The following is a 27,833-nucleotide window of genomic DNA, read 5'->3' as shown; positions in this document are numbered from 1 at the left end:
TTGTCTTTAATTCAGTTGTTTGTCTGCCAGGCTTCTTATTTCTCTCTGCGTGTAAATAAAAAAAAACATCCCCTTCATTGTTATTCACAACGCTCAGCTCTGCATTCACACTACCTCCCTCCTGTATACATCTTCATTGAAAGTGGATTCATTGAAAGTGCAGTCCATCATGCATTGCTCCGATTATCTTGTTGTCAGGCTGCTCACTCACTCACATCATTATATTACAGAGGAAAAGCCTATGGAATTACAGTGCCGTCCATCACGGTTCAAACACTGAATGAGAAAAACGATGTTTGACCCCATGATTCCCACATGTGGGAATACACACATATATTTATCCATTACTTAGCATGCACACAGTTTACCTTCTGCACCTGCAGAAAAATGAAAACAAGGGAAATGGTGGGGGGCCAAAAGAGCTTAAGTTGACCTTTGAATGCTAATAAGCTGTGAATATTTGCCTGTAAATAATAAGGCTTGCAAATTTCTGCAAATACTCCAGGTGGGATTTTATTCAAGACGTTTGATCTACATGTTGTGTTGGCCTTTGTAGGAAGAGCACAATGTCTTCTTTGCCATTTAGCCTGCCCACATTCAACAGTGCTTAGTAACACAACAACAGTGTTGTACCCCCCGTGTGTCTGTTTGTTTCTGAAAAGTAAGTTTGAAAATATGATAATAATTGGATGAACTTTCTGTTTTTGTGAAACCAAAGGGAAATTGTCAATAAAATACAGAGGGAAATAAAAACACTTTTATGCCTCCGTCTATTGGACTTCACATCTTTTCCGACAATGTTGGAACTATTGTGCAATGCACTATAGCACTTTAAGTGATTTTCTTTTCTTTTTCTTTTTTTAAAGGCAACTCAGGGCTATTTGCAATGCACAGTGGCACTTTAAATAACTTATTTTATGTTTTAGAAGATAATGAAACTCAATAGTGTAAATTTATTGTATGCACTCCTTTAACTGACCAACTCTGAGTATGTGGAAGTGAAATACTTTTCTTTCCTCGGTCCTTTTCTTTGCCCGACAGCATCCTGTCCATTCCCTTGATAGTGTAGTTCCCAGTGATCCCAGTGTTCCATTTAAATGAAAAGTTACTGTATTTTATGATCCCTATGTTCCTTGTCTTGTATGTAATCCTTCTGTATATTGTTTTGTGTCTCTCGCCTTGTTTTATTGTTAAGTGTGACATTTTCTTATATCAGCCTGTCTAGGGACAACAGATGGAAATTAGCATATATGGCTATAATCTGACATATTTACATTTTTTTTTAATGTTCATTCATACGTACTGTACCTACTTAAATAAAAATAATAAATACATTTTAAAACATGTCAGTAACAATAACATCTTTTATTTTTTATTTTTTTTTAGAGCACATGATCTTCGATTTACAGATCTATGAGGCCTAAACTTTGGTTGTGTTGTAAATGTTATCCTAAACTACTACTCATACTAAGTCTGACGTCAAACTATGTATGTAGTGCGTTCACATTAGAAAGTATGAAAAGATTGAGTACGTGAGAAATACTAATGTATACTGTCTGAACACTTTCTAAGTACGCTCGGTGGCCACACTAGTCATACTCAACCGCCCCATGATGCATTGTGAGCGGAATGTAAAATTATCCTGTCAAACTTTCCCTTTTCAAAACAAAAGCATCTCCTCTGGTCTTTCATTAGATTTTTAATGCTTTTGTAAATAAGGCTCTTGTTTTGAAGTTAACCGGAAGTTTTGTCAGTAGCACAATGGCGGGTCTCCAAAATGCATTTCAGCGAGTTTTATGGATCAAATGACCACATGTTGATATTCTACTTCGCCACTTTCTCGCTTAAAATATTTTCAAAATTTTCAAAGGTAGGGATTCAGTGGAGATATTTAGCCTCAGTGTGCTAAGCAGGAGCTTGTCTTCAAAATTCCTTAATTTTGTGACCAAACTTTGTGTAATTTAGTGAGATTTTTGCAGGATTTTAGATTAAAATTTTAAATTATTTTGTCAATTTTTGGTTAAAAATGACGGCACTTGTGTGATGTAGGCACAGAAAGTTTGCGAGCTCCTGCAAATGTTGTTGAATTTCAATGAATTTGTGACTTTAGAGGGACTGGGTGATCTATAACTGAATTATTTGGTAGTTTACACAATGATTCTGTTTTTTCTGTTGGTTTTATTCTCCTACGGGCCACATTGGATGCTGTAAAGAGCTGGATGTGGCTCCCGCGCCTTGATGGTGCGTTAAACCACCACCCCCTATTAGTCATGTTAGTCTATTAATATGTGAAATAGTTCATTTGTGAGCTTTTCATTTATGTACATGTTGCTTGCAGAATAATTGGAAGTCCATGGGAGTGAAAACAGACCCAAAACATAATTTAGAAGGAAGAAAATAAATACAATGCCTGCATATTTTACTCTCTGCACATTAACATTGAGACGTGAGACGAATCTACAACTTTGAGCTGTGAGTCATAAATGATCCCTCCTGCTGACAGCTTGTTTAATCAAACTATTATGAACACTATACATAGTTTTATACATAAAGGCTGACATTACACTGTCATTATTATGACACAACACCTGTTAGCATGAATAAGGTGTCATGAAGGCTGTCATTAAGTGTCATTTGTTACCATAACCCCTAAACCTAACCTCACTAGATCCCTCAACCGAACCCAAAAAATGCCAACATAGCTCCAAAGGTGTCATATTTAGCAAACAACACCTAATGACAGCCTTCAAAGGCACTAAAATTCATGAAACTAGTGGATCAAAAAGCTGCAATAATTATGTACAAACTAGAAAAACATATATTCAAAGAAAAAGAGGGGCGTTATCCCCTCAGAAGTGATCTAAACTGGAAACAGCCCATTCACAACATTTCTCTTCGTCGACCTTTAAACCATAGTTTTAACACTTGTGTACCGATCATCGCAAGCATTAAAGTAAAGTTTGTGTTTTATCAACTCACCTGTTGCGACAGTAGAGAGCCATACACAATGTCCCCAGGAGCGAGATCGCCATGGCGATGGATATGATTGACAGCACCTGCCTTTTATACGCCTCCTTGTTCTCTGCAAAAAAAAAAAAAACAAAACAGAAAAAGAGGCAGCATTAAAATTTGAACAACACACTCCTGGGAAATATCACGATGGGTCATGTACGTTATTTGAGGGCGAGTGAATGAGAAGTGTGAAGGAACAGGAAGAGGAAGGCGTAGTAGGAATAAGGAATAAATAAACAGTCCCACTATAACAGAATTAAACATGGTTTAGAGATTTGGACTCCCCCATTTCTAATTTCGAACAAAGTAGTTTACACCACCCGAGTTGCCATTTTAACTTGTCTAACAAGCTGATGTGATCCGTCTGCTCTTCGGAGGCTTTTTATTCGTTTGCCTTGCAGATCCTTTGCAGTACAAGAGTAATTACATTTGTGACCAATAAACCAAATACAAATGAAATAAAATCACATTGAACAAGCTCTACCATCAACGAAATCCCTTTTGGAGTTCTTCTGTTGCGGCCCGTTTTTATCAGCGCTCCCCCCATTGAGCCGCGACCCAATAGAGCGTGCTTTTAAAATGGTCTCTACATATAATGAATCTTAAATACATTGAGACAAGAAGAGTTATGGCACAACAGGACGCCATTAGTGGAGAAAAATAGAGGCTGTCCTGCTTGTCCATGTTCCGAACAAGTAAATCATAGTTGCCTTCAGATACATTAATGGGCGATCAATCAGGTTTTATTCAGCCAGACTGCCTTGAAAATCCACTAAGGCGACAGGTTGGGGTTTAACTCCGAGGTGATGGAGACTTAGTTTACTGTCCGAACGGCACACAAAAACCACAGTGCAAGAAAATAAACGCTCTACAATCCACAAGTACGGAGAAATACAATCGAAGCCACTGAATCTCAACCAAGGGCACTCAGAGCTAATAAAGAAGAGTTTTCCAATGTTTTCAGGCCTGCCTTGCAAAATCACAATAAAACTCTTAACTGGCCACTAGAATGACAAAATGTGACCAATCACATGCAGAACATCTTCCATAACAATCCCCCCAAGAACAACAGATGCAGTTCAACCTCTTCTTCTTCTTCTTCTCTCTGTGTCTGAGGTAAACCTGTGGCGTGGCGTTTTGTTTTTTCCATTGCTGATAATCAGATGCTGCTCATCAGGTTGGCTTATTGGCTATAATTATGTCATTAGACAAAGCTGGAGGCAATCCTACAAGAGGATGCTGTGGGTGGCTGATGAGAAAGGAGAATCATCAATAGATGGAGAGATAAGGAGAACTCAAAAGGTTGAATGTAAGTAATATGCACTGATTGTGCAACAACTTGTTGTAGTTTCTATTAAGCCAACCTTTAATTTACTCTAAATGACCTCATTTTAGCTATTACTATCAACTACAAAAGGCCTTTCCAGCTTTATATTAGTGGTTAGGAGTTTATATGGGAACATCACATATGAGATGTGTTGAAGGGTGCTTTTGCATTAGGCAATTGGTGCTGGGCCTGAACCCATTTGTCACCTAAAGTCTGGATTATATTAAACTAAATTAAATTATTATTGCTGCTTGGCACGGCTCGGTTGGTCTGGTTAAGCACACATGGTAACAAACATTGTGATTACGTTACTAAGCCAGCTTCCTTCAACAATGAACAATAAATGTGGAAATTTGCGAATGTGGATTATTCTTAAAATGGATCCAGGAAGACGATAATACAAATCAACTAATGCCTTGCAATCAGCTCAGAAAAACCAGAGCATACAAAGTAAATCTGGTAAAAAATTAAGAAATGTTAATTTTAGGCTAAAATACCATCAGTAGTGAAGGTGTTCCTCATGGCGCTGTATCAGGCCCATCTCTCTTCTCCATCTACCTTCAGAAAACTAGTCATAACATTAGCTTCACTTCTATAGCAGGCAGGGCGTAGCACCACATTTTGGGTCCTGGGTACAAACCATGTTGTTGGGCCCCTACTATAAGCATACCTGTCAAGTATCCCGTTTTGGCCGGGAAACTCCCGTATATTACCCCTCTTTCCCGCCATCTTCCCGTATTATTATTTTCCGGTAAATATCCCGTATTTTAATGTAATAATAATTAAAAGATGCCTTACTAAACTGAACGCCGTCACTAGCCTCGCGAGAACTACCACCTGAAATAGCCTGAGTGACAGCTCTCGCGAAATTAGTGCAGACAGCGGCAACAAACCCGGAAACAACTCAGAAAAGAGATGATGAATGAAGACGTTCTGGTGAAAAAAAACAAAGAACTGGTGTAAAATGTGACAGAGAGTTTATCTTCCTAAAGAGCAGCAGGATGTGACACAGTTACATGTTCTGTTAGATTAATAACTGAGATTTTAACTACCACGGAACACTTAAATCACCATGAAAAATATACACTGCAATGTATATGTATAATAAGTCATTAGTGAATACCAGAGAACCACATGAGTGAGCATGAGAAATTACAAGAAAATATGTAATGAAAAGAAAATGTTCATGTCTAACTTAAAGACAAGCAATGTGCAATTAACAGTAAATATGCAATGTGTTAACTTGTATATAAACTGTAAGTATATTAAATAAACACGTGCTTCATATACACGTTTATGTTTTAATTTAGGCTGTTTTATAATTTAGGAACTAGAGCTGGGTGTTATATCGACATTCAAGATGTATCGAGTTTTCTATTTTGGCGATATAGAAAACTATATATATATATATATATATATATATATATATAGCTTATTATGTATCAAATACTAGTTTTAGGAGTCGCTGCTTTTACTTCTCAGAACAGCATGTAAAGCTTAGTTAGATGGATTTCTGAGTGCACACATTGTGCAGCTGTTAATAAAGGTTGACAATTGTATTTAGTAAGTGGTTGACAAGTGGGTATTTTAGATTTCTTATACACCTATTTTAAAATATAAGGGATACTGGAGCTTAGTTGGGCAGGTGGGACGGCTCGTAGTGGGCGCCAGGAAATTTCCCTTATTTTCAAATCCAAAACTTGACATGTACGTATAAGTTATGTACACTTTTTTTCACCCAGAAACTGTTGGAATTCTTGCATTATTATATAAGCTTTCTTTTTCCTTCACAATAACCCAGAGGTTCCCGACCTTTTTTGGGCCGTGACCCCATTTTGAAATCACAAATGTCCGGTGACCCCAGAGACATTTTTTTCTTTCTAGAATTAGTTTTTGACCTTCTTTATTCAAGTGTGTTACAAATACAGAGTAGCCAGGATTAGTGACAACGTGTCAAGTGCGCCACCTTAGATATTTTCATACTGCATTTTATTTGAACTAAATTTATTGTTTAGAAAGTTTGATTATTTTAATCATTTTAATTTTTTTTTTTTTTACCAATTACTCGACATTTTAGACGACCCTATTTTAATTCCAGATGACCCTTAGGTCTGTGATGGACTGGCGCCCTGTCCAGGGTGTGCCCCCGCCGGGCGCCCTATGGGAGCCGGAGATTGGCACCGGCAGACCCCCGCGACCCTGTTAAATGGGAATAAGCGGGTAAGAAAATGGATGGATGGATGACCCTTAGGTTGAAAAAAACTGCAATAACCTAATGACTCCATATCCCTTTCTTGTATTTTATAAATCTGATACTGTAAATCTGTACTTTTTATACAATTTAGGGGCGGCTAGTATTTTTATTTTATTTTTGAGGGGAGGGGGTATAACTATATATAAACGTGTACAAAGGTTAATAAAGGTAAATATGGAGTGGTTAGAATCAGAGGTGGATAGAGGAGCCATAAACGGTACTCGAGTAAAAGTACTGTTACATGTAAATTTACTCAAATAAAAAGTATCAAAGTAGTCATCCCAAATACTTGAGTAAGAGTGAAAAAGTACTCAGTGAAAAAGTACTCAAGTACTGATAAACATCTTATTTATTCAAAAAACATCAAAATCACACAATCTATTCTTAGAGCTTATACACTCAAACGCTTCGTAAGGAAAACGTGATAGATAAAAGCAATTTCCAACTTCTCTCCTTTACATAATTTCCTTACATCACCCTTTCCTCTCTGCCTCCCTCCTGTATATTACCCTCCCCTCTGCACACCTCTCCTCGTCGCCCCTCTCTATACCACCCCATCCCCTCTTCACGCCTTCCCCTCCTCTTGATGCTCAACCTCATTTTCCTATTTACTTTGTATCAGTATTAATTATATGGTCCTGCGTAGGGACAAGGCTTCCACACATCCCAAGATGGCCGCATCTACAGGCGATGGAGACGCTGCTCCTCACTTGCCATCAGAGAAAGACAACAATAACAATCCAGGTTCAAGACCGTCTTGTTCCACACCACGCCTGCCATCGTGGGCCGAGGTTGTCGTCCGCGGACGAGAGAAAAACTCAGAAAATAGCGTACCCCTTCCACTTACTCTCCATAATCGCTCCTTTCAAAAATGGAGATGAACTCAGTCCAATTAAGCCAACTGAATCAACCGCCAGGAAAATGCCTCTACCGCCGCTTGGATTAAATTCCCACCGATCGGAATCATCTGCAGCCCGTTGTAAACTCCTTAGAGCAGCCGTCCAGAGGCATTCTAGCACCACGGACACAGCCATCATCAAGCACCACCCTACTCCACCTGTTGCTGAACCTCTTCAATGCCAGCTGATAACGGAGGATCCCACGCAGACATCAGCGACCCTCTCGCCATTAGACACAGAGCCGCTTCAGCGCCAATAACGGAGACTTTCCTGCAGCCTTCAGTGACCCGAACACCATCAGACACCCCCGCACAGCTGCCCCAACGCCAGCCGACTCCGGTGACGTAGGCTTCACTGCAGCCAGCGATGGCCGCCGATGACCGCCCGCTGCTGGACGCTCCCGGTCAGTGTATCAAGCCTACACACATACCCAGCTCTATTTTCCCCCCTGACATCACTCATTATTGGGGACTACAGTTCACACTATCTTAAACAAACTTAATCAAATGTTACCCATGCTGCCAGCAAGTGTTACTAATATAGTGTTGCATGTAGGGGCGAACAATATCACCTGACGTGAATCGATACGGACCATGAGCAAGTTTAACCTTCTCTTTAACAATTTAAAGAAATGTGGGAAATCGGTATTCATCTCTGGTCCTCTTTCTACACTAAACCGAGGTATAGAACTCTTTAGCCGTCTCTTACAGCAGCACTACTTCTTATAATTCTGCTGTGAAAACTGTTAGAAGGGAGTTTTTTCTTCCCATTGTTGCTTATGCTTGTTCATGTGGATTTTTTTGATTTTTTTCATTTTTATTACAAATTTTATATTTTGAAAGCACTTTGAGATGACTTATGTTGTAACTGGCGCTATACAAGTAAAGTTGAATTGAATTGTAAATAGATAAATGATCTGAAAAACCAAAAATAACTGCGAAAACTTAAGAGTGACATAAGCTCAGGCTTTACAGGGTGACCTGCCATTTTTGAGGAAAAAGAGTCACTCTGTGAAGTGTCGGTTCATTTTCAACTCAAAGTTTTTTCCCAAGCAGTTTGCTCCTTTTGGCCCTGAAAAGGACACCAGCATGACTAAAAAGTCTCTCGCAGGCTGCAGAGGCAGGCTGACAAGTGTTGAGCGTGACTGATAACTGCTTCACTTGAAGGAACGAGTGTAAAAGCTCCAGAGGTGGGTAGAGTAGCCAAAAAGGGTACTCGAGTAAAAGTCCTGTTACATGTAAAGGAAAAGTAAAAGTAGAAGTATGTCTCAATACATTTACTCTCGTGAGTACATTTTGTTTTCAAAAAGTTACTCAAGAACATGTAACAGAGTAGATGTAACTTGTTACTACATGGGCACACTCTGGACACCTACTTAAGAGTTGATGGCAGCAAAATGTAGTCTTCAAAATCATTTTATTTCCAATCAAGATTTGACATGTTCCAGCATTTAAATGCGCAAGAGTGCACGTCGTTAGTTTCAAACAAAATAACACATTGTCTGAAAAAAGATGAACATTTTAAATCTCACCTCTGAAAAATTGAGTAAACAGTTGCTTTTCCTCATTTGACCTTCTCTCCCCATCCTTTATTTCTTTGCGTTTTTGGCCTGGTTTTCCTTTTTTGAGGAAATTCATGTTGCTGGGTAACACCCGCTCCTTGTCACATTCACAGCGCAGTAGCACATGTGGGTCGTACCATTTGCACTGTTTTAAAGGGGGTGGTAGCGAGGGCCCTGATGCAGCATGAATATTTCTTTTTAGTGCAAAACTGTGCTTAACAACCAGCTTATTTTCACACAGGGCCCTTTTCATTCCAATACAAACAATCTAAAAATGTTTAAAACGTCCCTGACTGTAGGACTTTTTCAGCTACAGACTTATAATAATGGGTTAAGACTCAATAACAATACTTAAATGTTGACTATAAAAACCCCAAAGCAGCACTTTTTTCTCTTTCTAGAGATACCACTAAAGTTTGTCTTTACTTTAACTGATGAGTCTTTCTTGATTGTAAAGAAAGCACTTGTAGCCAATAACACACACATATATATATTACATAAACATAATATTTCCACCCAACTGGTTTGTTTTTAAATGCTCATCAGATTCACTTACAGTCGTTCTATTAATTACTACGTCTTTGTTTCTCCTTTAAAACCTTCCACTCGTAACTCGTTGGCCTTTTTCCAGCCCTTTTCAAAGCGACGATAACAAAACTAATATATAATACTATAACACTGTGGCACAAGGGTACTCTGTGAATAGGCCTATATAGGGTTATTATTGAAGAGTAATTTCATAATCCACTTTTTCAGCTGCTTTACAGGCTTAAACCTTGGCACAGATGTATCAAGGATAAAGACCTTAAACCTTACCCTGGTGTGTCTCTAGGCAGAAGCCTGGTCTGCATAAATAGCACATTAATAGGGACATACTTCAACCACAAGGTGCATTATTCTGGCCCTGTTTGTATGTACAGTAGTCCCTCGTTTATTGCGGTGGTTGCGTTCTAAAAATAACCCGCAATAGGCAAAATCCGCGAAGTAGTCAGCTTTTTTTTTGTACAATTATTATACATGTTTTAAAGCTGTAAAACCCCTCACCACACACTTTGTACACTTTTCTCGGACAGGAATTAACATTTCTCTCTTGTTTAAACACTCTCAAAGTTCAAACCTTTGTAGATTTTAAAACATAAACCTGTTTTCAAGCATACAGCACTTCAGAGTCACACTGCTAGCGATCAGACATTGATGCCGAACGCATTCAGAGTCTTTGTTGACGATGAAGTCAGGCCGTCAACACGGACACTGGTCTGTTCACCCATTCAACCATGGAGTAGAAGCTGTGTGTGACCACCTGGCGCTGAATGACCCGGCCTTTATAACCGGGACCGGACTAGGAAGGATTTGGTGTGGAGGAGAATCAGCGGGGAGGTGGTAGTAGCAGGTACAAGTTCTCTCTGTAGCACTGAGCATAGCATTAGCCGCTAATCACACCGGCTTTTTCACTGGTGGTTTATGTTTATGAGAGGAGAAAAAGGAGCGCAGCGCCTCGCTTCAGCAGGCAGTGAAACTCAATGAGTTGGATGTGTCGCTGGTGGGTGAATGCAGCATTAGCCAATCAGGACGCAGAACACAATGCGTGTTCATACGCTGTAAAAAATGCATCCAAAATTGCACTATTAAAAAAAATCAGCGAAACACCGAGGCTGCGAAAGGTGAACTGCGTTATAGCGAGGGACTACTGTACAGCCAGTGGAAGCAGCTTTCTGTTCTGGTGAAGCGACTTTTCAACTTTATCTTTTTGATATTTTACAAAGTTTCACAACAATTATTCTCTTTATTTTCTAAAGATTAGGCATCACATTGTTCCAAACAAGATATATTTTACCCAGTGAAAAACTGGGGAACCATGTTACAGTTCTATATGTACAGTTCTACATTATTAAAATATGTTTCATATCAAGCTTTCTCATATCTTACCATTTAAAATATTAAAACCTATATGTTCATTCATTAGGAATCCTAACAAGGTAACCAATAGATAGGAAATTAATTTCTAATGTATTTTACAGATGATTTTGGAGCCGTTATCATAAGAGATGCTAACGAAAAGCTACCACAAGAGGAAGGTTAACTTTTACTATGTTTTTTTAAAATTCTTTTTATTTCAGGCTCAGTAATTGTGATGAATTGTAATTGAGCTTCAGTAATTGAATGTAATTGTAACTGAAAAATGTAATTGTCCCCAACCCTGATGTTAGGTATGCATATATCATCGTTTCGTGTAAGGTTAATCATAAATATAAGGCCAAGGCCAGCAGTGCTTGATCCTCCCACGTCCTTGTTTTGACACACCCACTGCATACATACACATCGCACCGTCTCCATGTGAATAAATCATGTAGCTGGAGAGAGGGAAAGCATGTTAATGTTCTATCTGTGGAGCTGTGAGGTCCCATCGCCGATTTACTTCTGCTTCAAACCTTCAACTCGGTCCCGGCGGGGCCCTGCATGGTTGCTCATTCAGTAGCAACGGATTTTGAAAAATATAATAAATATTTTACACAAAAGGTGGTAGCTGCTGTGACGCGGAGGTGCTGCAGTGACCTTTTTCTATGAAACCACAGGCTTGAGTGTTTAGCAAAACGGTATGTTCTCTATAGGTGAATTTGGCAAAAAAGAAAATAATAAAAGTTCATCACTCCTGAAAAAAGTTGATAGCTTTTGCTTTAAAAGCAAACAAGGCAGTAAAGCAAGGCCACAAAGTACAGTAAATACACAAAATGACACAAAACAGCGAAAATACACAAATTTACTCCAGAAAATACACATAAAAATAAATGAAATTTAAAAAACAAAATACACTAAAATTATTACAATACAAAAATGCACAAAATTATCTCAAACACGCATAAAATGATCCTAAAAGACACAAAATAGAATGACAGAAAAAATGACTCAAAACAGACACACGAAAGGACCTCAAAAAACACAAAACAACAACAAAATTTTGCAAAATGGCTCAAAGAACACACAAAATGACCCTAAAATTACAACAAAAATACACAAAGTGACTGCAAAAATACACAAATTTACTCTGAAAAACACAACACAATTACAATTACACAAAAATAAATGACATATAAAAAAACGACACCGAAAATACACATAAATTACTCCAATAACAAAATGCCAAGATCATTTCAAACACACAAAATGACCCTAAGACACAACATAATAACAAAAGTACAGACAAAATGACTCCAAACATACATAAAAGGACCTTTGTTCTGCCCTTAATTTTGTAATATAAGTCTTTTGTTTTGAAGGTCAGTTTTTGGGCATGTGACAGGAAGTCAGCCATCTTCTTTCGTTCTCTGTAAGCCACAGGAGCAGAATTTGGTTTAAGCTTTATTTGTAAGAAATGTTTACTATAATGTGAATTTTGATTACTTTAAGATGCAAATGGGTTAATGTTGGTTTACTGGCACTCCGACATGTGATATGCTAATTTTCTGTAATAAAGTGGAGCTAAGGAAGCTACATCCTGACTCACGTATTTATTCAAGTGGAGTTAGGCTAGCTGCTAAATTGTGTTGGAGACACACAAAGAGAGCAGAATAACCTTATAAAACACAAAATGACAACAAAATTGAACAAAATGGCTTTAAAAACACACAAAATGACCCTTAAAAAAGATAATTATGACAACATAAATATACAAAATGACTAAGAAGTCTAGAAGTAGAACAGGAGGCAGAGCATTCAGCTACTTTGGAACCAGTTCCCAGTCTTAGTACGGGAGGCTGCTACTTTCTCCACCCTTAAAACTGAACTCATAACCTACTTATCTGCTTCTGACACTCATTGCATACCCATGCTTACACACCATTTACACTGATGTCCACCCCATACTCATTCTCATTCTGCTCACACATAGTCTAGCACCAGGTGTTTCCAGGCAGGCTGACTTGATAATAGTGTATCATGTTTTTCTGCAGTCTGTGCCTTCTCCTCGCCCTTCTCTCTCTTTTCTGTTTCAGGTGTCTTGAAGCTGGAGCTGGCAGTTCCTGGTCGATGGTTCACGGCTCAACTAGTCTTGGACACTGTGATGTGCTATCTCTGTATCCTGTTCTGTTGGTCCTTCTGTCCACTAACCCCAACCAGTCGCAGCAGATGGCTGCCACCTCTGAACCTGGTTCTGATGGAGATTTCTACCTGTTAAAAGGGAGTTTTTTTCTTCCCACTGTCACTGATGCTTGTTCATGTGAATTTGTTGGTTTTTTCCTTTTTCTTACAAATTTTATATTTTGATAGCGCTTCGAGATGACTTTTGTTGTAATTTGCGCTATATAAATAAAGTTGGATTGAATTGAATGTACAGAACGACAAGAAAAACCATTTGTTCTATCCTGTATGAATGCTCAGCTTGATCATTATTCTAAATTTTAACATGAATGTTAATATTGTGGCCCTTGGATCAGACAGTAACATTTTTGTGGCCCCATTGTGATAGAAGTTGCCCACTATTGCTGTAAATGTTGACCAATTAGCTTGCAACAGTTTGGCGTGTTTTCTAAAAAAAAAACCCATCAAAATCTTTTGTTTAAAGAACAGACTTTAACTCCTGACTCGAATGACCCAACAATCTGATTTGTGGTCCGTGGGATTAAATCCCAAAATGTGAAAAAATCCTACACAGAATTCCACAAATGTCTTTACTGGTTTAAGAGGAAAACTGGTGTTGCAGAGAAAGTGGGATGGGATGTTCCAGTCATTGCCTTCATAGCCCGGAGCATGAAAATTTTCATATGGTGGCTGATGGAGGATAGAGCGTTTATTTATGCAGGTCAGCCGTGCTAAAGTAAGCATACTCTCTTCGCTAGTCATGGTCTTTTCCCTCTGTTACTTGGATGACTTCATTTGCACATTTTCAGACTGAATCCAAAAGGGTGAACAGAGATATTGTTATCGCAGGTCATTTTCACTCCGTCTCTGTTCCCTTTTCTCATCCTTTTCCTCTTCTATCTTCTCGTAATATCGTCTAATGTCCTATTGCCTGGTAGAAGTGATCATCGCTTTCATTGAATTTCTATTCAACTTGACAATTTCTTTCCTTATTTATAACAGTTTCATAATAGCGAATAATTAACAATCACATTGTTTTGCTGTTTTTGTATACAAATGCTATTTTGTGTGTCTGTCTTGACCTGATCAGGTTAGTCATTCAAGATAATATGTACTATGTCTCACTGCCAATAAAATACTCTCCACATCTGAATCCTGAATATGGATGAAAGTAGAATCCTCCCACTCACATACGTCTCAATCAAAAGGCCAGCTTCCAGTGAATCAATCTCCAATCCTCCTGGACAAAAACTGAAAATCAACAGGAAAACTTCCCTGACTTCAGAAAACAGTGCTGTGTGTAACACTTTCATCCAACATTGATTTACAACCTGACAGAGCATCTCCAACTCTGCAGCTCCTCTGGGATCTTTCTGCTCTGCAGTGATGAGCATCTATCAAAAGTGCTCCAAGCATGGAGGAGCAGTGAGTTTGCAAAGCGTCACTGATGCTTATCTGTCCGGTATATAATATTAGGGCCTGGACGATTCACTGAGTTCACGATGCAACACAATAAACCAGTGGTTCTCTTTTGATTATTTCTAAATCCAAGTCCCACCTTTGTCAGACTACAATATTTTGCATAGAATACTGTGAAAAAAACAACTATAATGGAATGAACGAGCATTGTTACACATTTTTAAGAATCTCATTTTGTAAATAAGTGGAATAAAATGTTGTCCAGTGGCTCCTGAATAGACTTTTTTATCTTTTCCGGTCATCTCCTGCCTTGTATTTTCAGTTCATGTTTTATTTAAGATAATTTCCATCATCATTATTATGATTATCATGAATGGGCTTGTGATAATGATACAATATATTTTTGGAAAAAAACATGAATGCTTTTATTTGACTTTAACTCTCGACAAACTTTCATAATTACTCTGGGTATGACCTTTTCAACTCAATAGAATTATAAAACGTGTAGTTCAAGTGGCTTTTTTTTATCCGACTCCCTCTTCTCACGATTCCACTCGTACCATTGACGACAGATATTGTGACGTTTTAATATTGCGATATATGTCGCACTATATATCATCCCACCTTTAGAATATATGCATTATATCATATTTAAGTTCATGAGTGTGTAAATATCTTATATACGTGCACACAAACAAACTGTTCAGGTCCTAGACAGGAAGCCAGTGCACTACCACCACTGTCAAAAACACAAAGTTTTCCATTGGGAGAACGCGTTAAAGTTGCTTTTTGGAGTTTCTCCATGCCCCGCCCTCAACAGCTCTACTTCCTCCCCTGCCTCTGCCAATCTACCAGAAGCTACGCCTCTGCATTTGTACACGTGCATTGCAAAACACAACAAAGTCGCATAACTACAAAAACTACACATTTATTGTTAGAGTTGCCATAACTTTTGATTAAAACATGTTTTCCTTGGAATCTTTTTAAAAGCAACAAGTCCCTCCACCTTTGAAAAGCAGAAAAAAGCAGTCGGCGCTTTCTTGCATTTGTATAGGGGTCTATGGAGGAAGGCGGGACTTAAATACAGTAATGTATATGAATGACCACCAGCAGAAAACCATAGTAAAAGACTAGTTAGGTTTTTTTTTTCGCATTTCAAAAGGATGATAAATAAACATAGATTTCTCAGAAATTTCATCTGGATTGGATCCAAATTTTATGGTGATAGGGGTGCCCCTATACATTTTGACCTCCTGTATTATTATTATTAACAATCAGTTGAATTGGTTTAAGTCCTTCCACCCAGGCCACTGCTATTTAGTACAAAACCAAGACCCCTTATTAGGGCAGCATCGGCTAAAGAATTTCATTGGTCACCTCAAGCGCAAACCCAGCATTGATTTGTAGAGGATCAAGTCCATCAATCCTGGGTAAGTTTAAAAGAACCTCCTCCTAGAACTCATTATTTATCTTTCTTTCCTTTCTTTTTATCTATTCCCCCTTTCTTTTCTTTCTTTTATCTACATCTACTCTACCTACAGTATATGGCATATGTCATCTGTAAATAATCCATCCATCTTTCTCCAGATCCAATATTTTCTATACATTTATAACATTTTATCATCACAGACTAAACAATTAACAATTAACTTGATCATTGGAGGAAGTTTGTTGTGGCAGAAAGAGCCTCAGTACATTCACTAAGCATAACATTAAAAATGTTACATTTTGTTTAAAAGCAGCTTTCAAAACACCCAAGGACACTGTACTATGGAGTCATAAAAGCAATAAAAACAGGAGCAACAGAATAAAACAGAGTATGGCATTGAGATGGTGAGTGTGTGACTTGGTGGTGTAGGACTGTCTGAACATGTGAGTTTCTTTCTTAAAGCACAGTCACAGACTATCAGGTTGAAGTGTGGGCGGTGCTTATCTGTGCTGCTTAACACAACGCAGGGGAAGACATTGGCAGGACGGGAGATGATAGCTGGGAGAATAAAAAAGAAAAGGTGGCAGTCTGAATGAACAATGCTGCAGAGGCATAGACTTTCTCACTGAATTTAAATGGGAAAACCTTCAAAATAGCGTTGAGAAAAAAAAAAAAAAAGATCATCTGTCAGTGTCAAGTTTGCATAGTCTCAGCAGGTTTTCTCACAAAAATCCTGATGCCGTCTGACTGCTAATGCAATATTCAGGAAGAGGACAGAGTAAAATTCAGTTTTTGATGGTATGAAAGTGACGTTATAACTACTAAATCTGATTTAAGTAGGCTTCAAGATGCCCAGAACTGCACCTTATCATGGCCCCTCATTGAAACTAAAATGCATTATAATTTACTAATATTTATAAAAAAGATTATTTTAACTAGCCAACCTAGATTACATCACCAATCGTCCCAATTCCAACTATTTACAAATGTCTGTCTTTTTTTACAGCTTTTCACTTATTTCACAAATTGCCTCGGGACCTGAAAGACATGTCAACTTTACGCATATCTAAAAATGCTTCAAAATTCTATTTCTTTTTAACAAATTTTAATGTGTTTATTATGCATTTTTAAATATATTTGTTTTTGTAATAAAAATCAGAGTTTGAGATTCTTGCCAGGGAGGTAAAAGAAAAAATAGAATTAAATATATAGACAGTGCTGCAGTATCATACATGAACTGCTGGGTGCAGTGACGCTTCACCATTTACATTGTGAAAAAGAACCAACCTAAAATCTCAAAAGTTTGGGATAATTTCGCTGAAAACTTCTACTAGTATTTTTTTTTTTTTAAAACAACAAATGAATCCATATATATTGTGTACAGTCACTGTTTTATGCCACTTAAAATATTTGTCTATTATGTTACATTATATTAAGAATTCATTTTTTTCGAATTAATTGTAATGAAAACTTTTGACCACTAGGCAATGCTCCCCATGAACCCCCACAAACTCTGCGTATGATGAAAATGAAAATGTGTCCTGATATACCTTATTGTGTCATGCTTCATGTATATTTTTAACTGTCTTTAATTTCTTTCTCTTCTTAAATGGACAAGAATCTTGATTTTTATTTATTTATTTATTTTTTTTTTTTTATGGACCTCAGGAAGATAAGCAACCACTACAATGGAAGCTAATGGGGATCAATTGAACAAATAAACAGGAAAAGGAGGACCTGTCTGTGATGTGAAAAAGGCCCAAATCACACTAGCTGACAGGGTGAAGGCTCTGTGTTGTTAACCAGCGTTTGTCAGGCTGTGATATCCGAAAATGAAACTGCTCTCAGCCAAGATATGAGATTTGGCAAAGATGAGGCGGAGCCATTGGCAGCAGCAGAATTAGCCTGTCCCAGCCTGGAAACATGATGCAAACACTTCTCCAAGATCACGTTAATTAGAAACAATGAACTTCAATCCTACAGTTTGGACTGAGAGCCATGCAGAGATGTATAGAGTACTGATATATCCTACCCAAGTAGAAGTACAAGCAAGTAATGCATAAAATAGTAGCTCAATTAATAGTACTCAAAGTAAAAGTTACTAGTTACCTTCACCCCCATGTTCATTTTTGGTAATAAATCTGTCCACGGTTCCCTTGCATACAGTATGTATAAACTTAAAAAGGGAGAAATGACATCTGGTGCAATATGAACTAAATTTATTTTCCACAAAGGCATCTATAAAAAATAAAAGATTTGTCAAAATGTACAATTAGTTGAAAAAAAAAAAAAAAAAAAAAAAAAAAAAAAATAATAATAATAATAATAATAATAATAATAATAATAATAATATCACCACCAACGAATTAAAATTCAAAATAAAAACAATTTTCAGGCTGAAATAACTGATAAAAAATAATAATGCATAAATAAATAACAAAAGCAATAAATAAATCATAATCATAATAAAAAATATTAATAAAAAATAAAAATAAATAAAACATAATTAATAAAAAAATATTAGATATAAAATAATCATAAATAATAAATGTTCTGAAAAATAACCGGCACTCAATGCTGTTTGGCGCAGTGCATTATGTTTAATCTGATTGGTCGGCTATGATGTGATGCATTTGATTGTTGTCTGGTCATTTCATTTTTTGTAGTTTCACAATGTCTGTTGATCATTTTAAAACAAAAAATAATAATTTACTCAGTATTGGTTCGGTGTAGAAATGTAACAAATTACTTCTTTCAAAACGCACTTACGTACAAGTAAAATTACTGATCTAGAAATTAAAGTGTCTATTCGTACGGTTGCCGTACGGACAACCCCGGCGCTATTGGTACATTCAACGAAGTACACGTGCGTAGCGTCTGGGTGAGGGTTAGGTTATTACCCTATATCGCAACAATTTTTAGGATTAGGTTTACGGTTAGATTTAGTCTTAGTCACGTGACCTAAACTGGCCAATGAGGGGCGCTGCGTACGGATAGAATGTCGGTATATTGATATGGCAACCGTACGGATAGCCACTGCTTTTAGAAATATAGTCCAAAAAGTACAAGTACCCATAAAAGCAACTCATTTACAATAACATGAGTACTTGTAATTCGCTACTTTCACATCTGACGGATACACACGTGTGTGTGTGTGTGTGTGTGTGTGTGTGTGTGTGTGTGTGCGCACTAATGAGGAGTGTATGTTTGCCAACACTGAGCACAATCACTAAAACTCCCTCACTGCATCCTGCTGGCTGTGTTCTCACTGTTACCAAGGAGACTGCAGCACATTGGTATTCTGAAGGGACACTTCCTAAGCAATTGTGAGGGGAAAGAAAGAGAGAGTGGCAGCAGAGAGAGAAGATGAGAATGGTGCAGAAAGAAAGAGATGCAAAAAAAAAAAAATGTCTGTGCAGAAAACAAACAGCGAGATAAAGACAGTAGTTCATATTATATGATCTCAGGAAAACACAGTTCAGCCAGCGAGGTTAATCTATAGATATGTAAATGCACATTCATTTTCATGCCGTTTGTTCGCCAAGGCCCTTTCTGTGCTTCTGTGATGTCGAACGCTATTACAATCGTGTACGTGATTAGGAACATCCACGCGTTTACATGATCTGTGTGTGTAAGCAATCATGTTGAGGATCCACTGATGTGTGCAGCAGTGACTCATGCACATGCAAGACAAGAAAGGAAAATGGTCCTTACCCATGAACTCGATGCCCAAGTGATCTGTAGTTTCAGCAGCAGGGGGTGGGGGAGGAAGGGGGAGGAGAGAGAAAACATAGAGTGGTTATTAGGAATCACGTACGTTTAGATCATCTCTGACTTGCTCTTGCATGTATGCTGCTGTGTGCGTCTCATGAGATTAAGGATTGCACGTTGGGAACATTATACGGAATGACACAAACATGCAGATGCGCCTTTGTTCCACTGTGCAAAGATCCGAAACCCCAACAGGACGTGAACGCTTGACATAGGTTACAATTAATTAGATCAATACTCGTACCTAATCTTAGCTTCATTGTTTACAGGCATTCCCATGATGGTAATTATCACATTACCACCCCCCCTTTATTACACACTTTTTCCAAATTAGAAAAATCAATAACACTTTACTTAGTTTTATAATTTGTGGCGACTGTGGTTCAGTAGGAGAGTGGGTCGTCCAATAACCGTAGGGTTGGGGGTTCGAAATCCGCTCTATCTAAGTCATTGCCGTTTGTGTCTTTGGGCAAGGCACTTTCCCCACATTGTCTTGTATGAATGGGTATGAATTGTGCACAAATGTTGGTGGTGGGCAGAGGAAAATTGGGGCAGTAGTTGGTGAAATTATGCTTATTTCCATCTTTGAATATTGAAATGACTTTAGCTACACACAACCATTTATAAGTGACAGATTACAGATGTATGTTAAGGGTGTAGAGATATTGTGTCCGTGGAAACCTTGTTTTTTGCTCCATGGACAGTTTTGGTAATTTCATTTTCACTCACGGCAGTGAGGAAGATAGAATTAACATTTATTTTGATAATGTTTCCAACTTCCTGGTTTGGCATTTTAGCCGCCAATCGAGGACTAACATTAATACACAAATGATTGAAGTTGTTAACAATCATGTCCATGTTGTTCATAACTTTAGTCATTTTTTTGTTAATGCTTGTATTTATCTGTTGTCACCTGAGGTTAGGGATCACAACGCTTGACATAAGTTATATTTAATCAGATCGATGCTGCACCATGCTCGTACCTAGGGGTGTAGGGGTGTCCCGATCTGATATCGGATCTGATATCGAATATCGTTCAGAGCGATTAGCAATGATTTCTTTCTTTATTCATCATTAAATCAATTCAGAAAAGACAAAATAAATTGTAAGAATTAAAGACAATTTCCAAAATGTGTCAATAACTTGACTTTTGTAGTACGTTAGCGTGTACCTTCAGATTAAATGATCATCCTTGATCCTCAGAATCAGAATCATTTTATTGTCATTGTACAACAAAATTGCAAATGCCCCCCACACAACGCACACGTACCAGCCAGGACACACATTGGCTAAAGCAGGGATTGGCAACTTTTATTAAGGCGGAGGGCAACATAAATGTTGTTCTCTTATCCAACGGCAACACTATCAACATTTTTCTGAGCTTTTAGAATAAAAGTAAAAGTAAAAATATGTGCATTAATAGAGAAAAGAACAAAGCGTTTGTTTATTCCCGGTCCTTTTGTACGATTGTGTGAGTTTTTAGTCATTTTGTGTGGTTTTAAGAGTCATTTCAGGAATTTTTGTTGTCAATTTATGAGAATTTAGAGTCCGTATGTGTTTTTCTTGAAAATGTTGTGTTCTTATTGTTATTTTACTTGTTAGACTGAAACTAAACTGAAACTAAAACTAAAATTTTGTGCGTTTTTCAGGCATTTTCTGAACATTTGTTGCCTATTTGGGATTTTTTTGAGTCATTTTCGGTATCGCTGCTTTTTTGCGTATTTTTCTGTCGTTTTCATAAATCTTGTTGGTATCTTAGAGTGTTTGGAGTCATTTTGTGTATATTTGGAATCATTTTGTTGTTACTTTGTGTTCTTTTGTGGACATTTTGTGTATTTGCTGACACTTTGTATGGATGTGTGAGTTTTTAGTCATTTTGTGTGGTTTTAAGAGTAATTTCAGGAATTTTGGTTTTCAATTTAGGTCTATTTTGAGTCATTATGTGTTTTTGTTACAATTTTGTGTGTTCTTGTTGTCATTTTGTGTATTTTTCATGTTTGTGCCATTTTGGAGTAAGTTTCATTATCGCTGCTTTATTGCATATTTTTCTGTCGTTTTGATTAATATTCTTGGTATTTTTGGAGAATTTTTGTGCATATTTGGAATCTTTTTGTAGCTAGTTTGTGTACTTATGTTGATATTTTGTACATTTTGTGTCATTTTGTGTGTGTTTTTTGACTTATTTTGCATATTATGGTAAATGGTAAATGGACTTGATTTTATATAGCGCTTTATCACCACACTGAAGCAGTCTCAAAGCGCTTTACATATCAGTTCATTCACCCATTCACTCTCACATTCACACACCAATGGGACAGGACTGCCATGCAAGGCGCTAGTCGACCACTGGGAGCAACTTAGGGTTCAGTGTCTTGCCCAAGGACACTTCGACACATAGTCAGGTACTGGGATCGAACCTTCAACCTCTCGATCAGAAGACGACCCACTACCACCTGAGCCACGGTTGCCCATAAAACTACTATGTTGTCCTTTATGTTCCTTCAAACGTCTTTCTGGAGGATTTGCTTTCACATGTCTGGCCTGCAGGATTATAAATGTCTTTTAGGTCTCGATGACCAAAACAAGCCTCCTTAGAGGGAAAAAAAAATAACATGACGGTGTAATCTGTTCTTTGAAATTCTGCACTTTTTCATCCTTTTTGCTGTTGAACTATAAGTGCTGCTATTGCTGCCAGGCTTGGGAACTCAATTTCCCATGGAGCTCAATGAGTGGAGTCCAGCACTAAAGCTGCCAAAGGATAGGGGTTTTATTTTCTCTATAGCTCGGTGAGAAGAGCATAGATCAGCACAGGCAGCGTCAAGATATGAGCCGCGACTCCCATCGGGGCCACCGGTACTCAAGATGTATGCGCTCCTGCTACTGTAAAACACTTTGGATGGAGCCGTCCTCTAACGGTGGCATGGTAAACAGGCTCTGAGGAGTCATTAGACAATCACATAAAGCTAGTGAGGATACCAAATCCAAAAATCTAACTGAAAAAAATAAGATTATACGGACAGTGCAATAATTTGATTTAGCTCAGCAGCATTTTGTCCTTAAATCTGAGGCTCTGGTCCTCGGATTCAGTCCAACTCAGATGGATGGTGGGCCCTGATTCTGTGTGACAGGGTAAGCAATTCAGCAAAGTAGGAGGAGCTTGAAGTAGCTGCATTGCTCCTCTGCATTGGGGAATGTAATTAGAGAAAAGCAGCAGAAAGAGTTCACGTAAATCTGTACATGAGGTGTACAACATTTTCCTCTTTACTCAAACAACTAGAAACCAGTCTGTATGACACACGCTGCTGTCATGACAACCTCAACAACCCACGAGTTGCTCTACTTCCCCACAACCGTCATATTTGTGCATTTTGATCAAGTGAGTTTACACAGAATAAAACAAACAGATATAAATTCACAACCCTCATGTCCTCGTTTTTAATGATGTTTGAATAAAACTGGACGTGAGGAACACATACGACTGTTGAAACATTTGGAATGAAATGGAAAGCTTCTGCCTCCAGGATTAGAAAAGAAAGATAGATGTTTCTGGCTATAGGCAGCCTATGCTACGGACCCTACGGCTGAGTCCTTAGCTTCATATAAGGTGCATGTGTCAAACTCAAGGTCCAGGGGCCAAATCTGTCCCAAATCTGACAGAAAACATGAATCATTGTGTAAATTATCAATTCAGTTGTAAATATCTCAGTCACAAATTCAATGAAAATCCACAATATTTCCAGTATACATAATTTATATCACATGACGGCAGTAGTTTTTATATTTTGAAATTGTTGAAAGAACTCAATTTTTTTCCCAAAATCCTGCAAATTTCCTAAAATTATTCTACATATTTGAAGTTAACCAGAAGTTTTGTCAGTAGCACAATGGTGGGTCTCTGAAATGTCAGAATGAAACGTGTTTTCAGTGAGTTTTATGGATCAAATGACCACATGATGATATTCTACTTTGTCACTTTCTCGCTTAAAATGTTTTCAGAACTTTCAAATGTGGAGAATCACAGATATTTAGCCTCAGTGTGCTTCAGGTTTTTATTGTTGTTGTTCCAAATGCATTTTGGGAAACTTGGAAGTATACTTCAGTGGGAACGTTCATCATCCTAATCCTCCTAACCACATTACAGTATATAGTAGATAGTATACACTAAATGAGTTTGTAGTGTATAGTACGGAGTGTGACATTCAAACACAGACATGGTACACAGCTTTGTGTCATTAAAAACAAACACAAAACACAAAAAGAAGAAAACTATGAGGCAGAACAACAATCTAACATAAAGGTAACTTTACGCTTTGGGATTTGGAGTGGATGAGATGTAATGCAGAGCTGTCCTGTTAGCTAGCTCAGCTAGCCTCATACAAATGATTGTTAGCTAGAATGTGAACGCTTATAAATCCATATTTCTGAGATGGGCAACTTTTATCACAGCGGGCAACAAAAATGTGATAGTCTGATCTGAGGGCCACATTATCAACATTCATACCAGCATTAAAGACGAATCTGAACATTAACACAGGAAACAACAAAGGGTTATTTGTTGTTGTTTGTTGTCTTTTGGTGTATTTTTTTCTGGGTTTTTTGTCATTTTGTGTGTTTTTGGAGTAATTTTGTGTATTTATATGTCATTTTGGGAATTTCTGCTGTTTTTGTTATTTCTTGTGTGATATATTTGCATTTTGTTTATTGTCAATCCATGCCTTTTTTATATTTTCATTATTTTTTTCATTTTGTGTATTTTGTTCTGTAATTTAGTGTAATTGTTGTTGTTTTGTGAGTTCACGTGGTTGTTTTGTGTGTATTGTGAGTCTTTTTGTGTATTTTTTGTGTCTTTGTTGTTGCTGCTTTGTGTATTTTTGTTGACATGTGCATTTTGCTGTTGTTTTGTGTGTTTTTGGAGTTATTTTGTGTTTTATGTTGGACTTCATATTACTTACAATTTCTTGAATTACAATTTTATGTGGATTTGTCTTGTGGGCCACACAGAATTAGGCCGAGGGCCTCTGCCAGTTGCATGTATCTGCTGTATTTGGTGTTAGCTTCAAAAGTTTGGCTAAAATAGGCCTCTACAAAGCTAGAAACAGCTCTCAATGATTGTTAGCTAGAATTTACACGCTCATAAATCCATATTTGGTGTTTGCTTCACAAAACTTAGCTAAAATAGGCCTGTACAAAGCTAGAAATGGCTCTGAATAGGAGTCACAGTTTAGCAACAGCAGAAAACCCCCCTTATGTTTGGGACCACTTTGTATCATTGTTTTGTCATTCAGTGAGGGAAAAAAGAAAATAAACAGTCAGTGTTAACTTCTGAGTCACCGTGGAAACGCCCAAAGGGAGCTGTCACTCATCATCAGGGCATCGCTGTGGACACATCTTTCTTCATATAGGCTGGAGGCCACACACACACGCACACACACGCGTACACACACACACCCTTTTTCATCTTTAATCACGTACTATGTGCTGCTGTTCTCATGTTTTAGTCTGAATAATTTATTTTTTGTCTGTTTTTTTAATGAACCCCAGATGCAGGCCTATATGTTTTGGGGTAGTGGGTGTAAACCAGTGCCCAGTGCCCTGTAAATGACTATACACACACTCAGAGAGGATGCAGTTAACAAAGACCTGAGTCTCAGCTTCTCCAAGTCCCACCTTAGCTGCTGTTTTTTTTTTATATTTAAAAAAGAAAAAAAATGTTAAAAGGCCCCTTAAACCAGGAGACGACCTGCTGCAGTCAGCCTCAGGCTAAGACCGTGGGTGGATGGAGAGAAGACACAGGATGTGTAAGTGAAAAAAGAAGGAGAAGACACTTGATGGATGAAAAGTAGGACCTGTTGTGCATGTTCACAATACAAAATCATCTTTCAAAAAAAAGTGATTCACCTAAGACAAACCAAACAAGGAGTTTTTGCAACATAATTAATTCCCTTTTTATGCACAGTGTGATACAGAGATGATCCCGCTGTGCTAAGATTAGCAATCAGATTCTGTTGTTTAATTTAAACTGTTCACAAATGAATTAAACTCTCCTCCATAGACGACCTTTCCGTGCACCTCGTCTGTTGCAGGTGTGTCTGAAATAATATCAGAGGCACAACAAAGTTATCTAATACAAAAAAAATAAAAAATCACTCTGCTCTCATGCTTCATTATCTCTCAGTCAGCGTGGGTACATTCAAATTTTACTCGCGTTTCAACCGCTTCCAGGGAAACTGAAGACGATCTGTCAGAAGGATTAATTCTGTTTTGATGTGGCATTTCACACAGATTAGACTGCATGTAAACTGGGGTTCCACAATTATTATGTAATTCATCGTCACACACATCAGAAAACCTCTACATGGTAGGAAGAGGCCACATGGATGCACTACAGTGTGAAAAGTCTTATCAATAATTCTCAAAATAAAACAAATTCTACTGTTTGTATCAATATGTTCAACGTCATTGGACATATATTAGGATGTAAACAAGCAAACACAGAAGAGAAACATATTATTTTGGTTGATTATAAATGTTATCTTGACCAGTGTTTCTCAAATGGGGGTATGTGTAACCCTAGTGGTACGTGATGGCACTACAGAGGTACTTGAGAAAGAGAGAGGAAAATTAACAAATGAAAACATTAAAAATAGGTGTTCATAAAATGATAATCACACTAAATATTACCAGCAACTCACTAAATGACAACAAAAACACACAAAATAAAGAATAAAAAGAACAGACAAACAACAACAGAATACATGAAATGACACCAAAAACACACAGAGAGAGAGAATCATTTAATTAATACCAATAATACACAAAAACAACAACAAAGACACACTAAATGATAGAAACATACACAAGATTACTGCAAAATGCACAAAAATAACAGAGAAACATACAAATTGACATGAGAAATAACCAAATGACAACTAACAACACACTGAATTTTTTAAATTAAGACCAACAACACACAAAAACGACAACAAAAACGCACACAAAATACGAGAAAAATACACTGAATAATAAAATGAACAGACAAACAAGAGAATACATAAAATGACACCAAAAACACACACAGTGAGAGTGAACCATTTAAATACCAAAGAACACACAAAAACAACAACAAAGACACACTATATGAGCAAAAAATACACAAGATTACTACAAAATACACAAAAATAACAGATAAACATACAAAACAGCATAAGAAACAACCAAACGACACCAAAAACACACATACTGAAAGAGAATACATTAATTAATACCAACAACAAACACAAACAACAACAAAAACACACAAAGTATGAGAAAAGATACTAAATAATAAAAAAGAACAGACAAACAACTTCAAAATGACACTAAAAACCCACAAAATCACACAAAATGATGATAGAAATGATTTTACTTAGAACACGAACTGAAAATACAAGGGTCAGCTTAAAGGATGAGGTGAGTTTGAGCTGTGAAAGGTTGAGGATTGAGTGAGAGGAAAGTGGTGGACAGAGGTGGAAAACGGACGGGAATTGAGCCAGACAGAGGGCAACCCATGACTCAGCAGGGCAAGACCCATGTCATGTACTCAAGTCACAGACATGTCGTGGTTGTCATTATCCCTTCGTCTCTTTCTCTCTCCGTATTGTATCACTCAGAAAGAAGCTGACGAAATGGACAAAAAGCTAAGGGGAAAATTACCAAACAAAAAAAAAGGATTTAGAGGTTTATAGTGTGGACAATCATTTCATTTTGCCTGTAAAAAAAAAAAGGTTACATTTAGTGTTAAAGGTGAGGTTTATTCTGTTTTAAAAACAGTCAAGTAAACAATACGTTTCTACTTAATGCTGACTTCCCTACATCATGCGATCATGATAACATGGTTGTGGCAGGAAGTTTTCATTGGAGAGAAATTTAAAGTGCGTAATTAAAAAATCACTTCTATGAAAAACTACGATTTACAATATCAGTAAGTAAACACTGAAAATTGTTGTACTTTAGATAAAGCATAACCTATCAAAACTTGATAGGTTTTTTATTTATATTAATCCTTATTACTATAAAATTCCTTGTATTGTCTAAAAACTCTACTTGGC

The 27,833-nt window shown here is 37.4% G+C and overlaps 1 protein-coding gene across 1 annotated transcript in view; it reads right to left on the bottom strand.

Annotated features, from left to right (window-relative positions):
- The window catches only part of nrg3a (neuregulin 3a), a 442,303-nt gene that overhangs the window by 27,653 nt on the left and 386,817 nt on the right, over positions 1-27,833 (bottom strand). Inside the window, exons 4-5 of the mRNA XM_028469411.1 lie at positions 19,690-19,713; positions 2,980-3,082 (exon numbers count right to left, since the gene is read on the bottom strand). Of these exons, the coding sequence (XP_028325212.1) occupies positions 2,980-3,082; positions 19,690-19,713 (127 nt within the window). The remainder of the gene's footprint in view (positions 1-2,979; positions 3,083-19,689; positions 19,714-27,833) is intronic.

The sequence above is a fragment of the Gouania willdenowi genome, chromosome 15, assembly GCF_900634775.1.
Source record: "Gouania willdenowi chromosome 15, fGouWil2.1, whole genome shotgun sequence".
Lineage (NCBI taxonomy): Eukaryota > Metazoa > Chordata > Actinopteri > Blenniiformes > Gobiesocidae > Gouania > Gouania willdenowi.
This window is presented reverse-complemented; position numbering and strand designations above follow the sequence as displayed.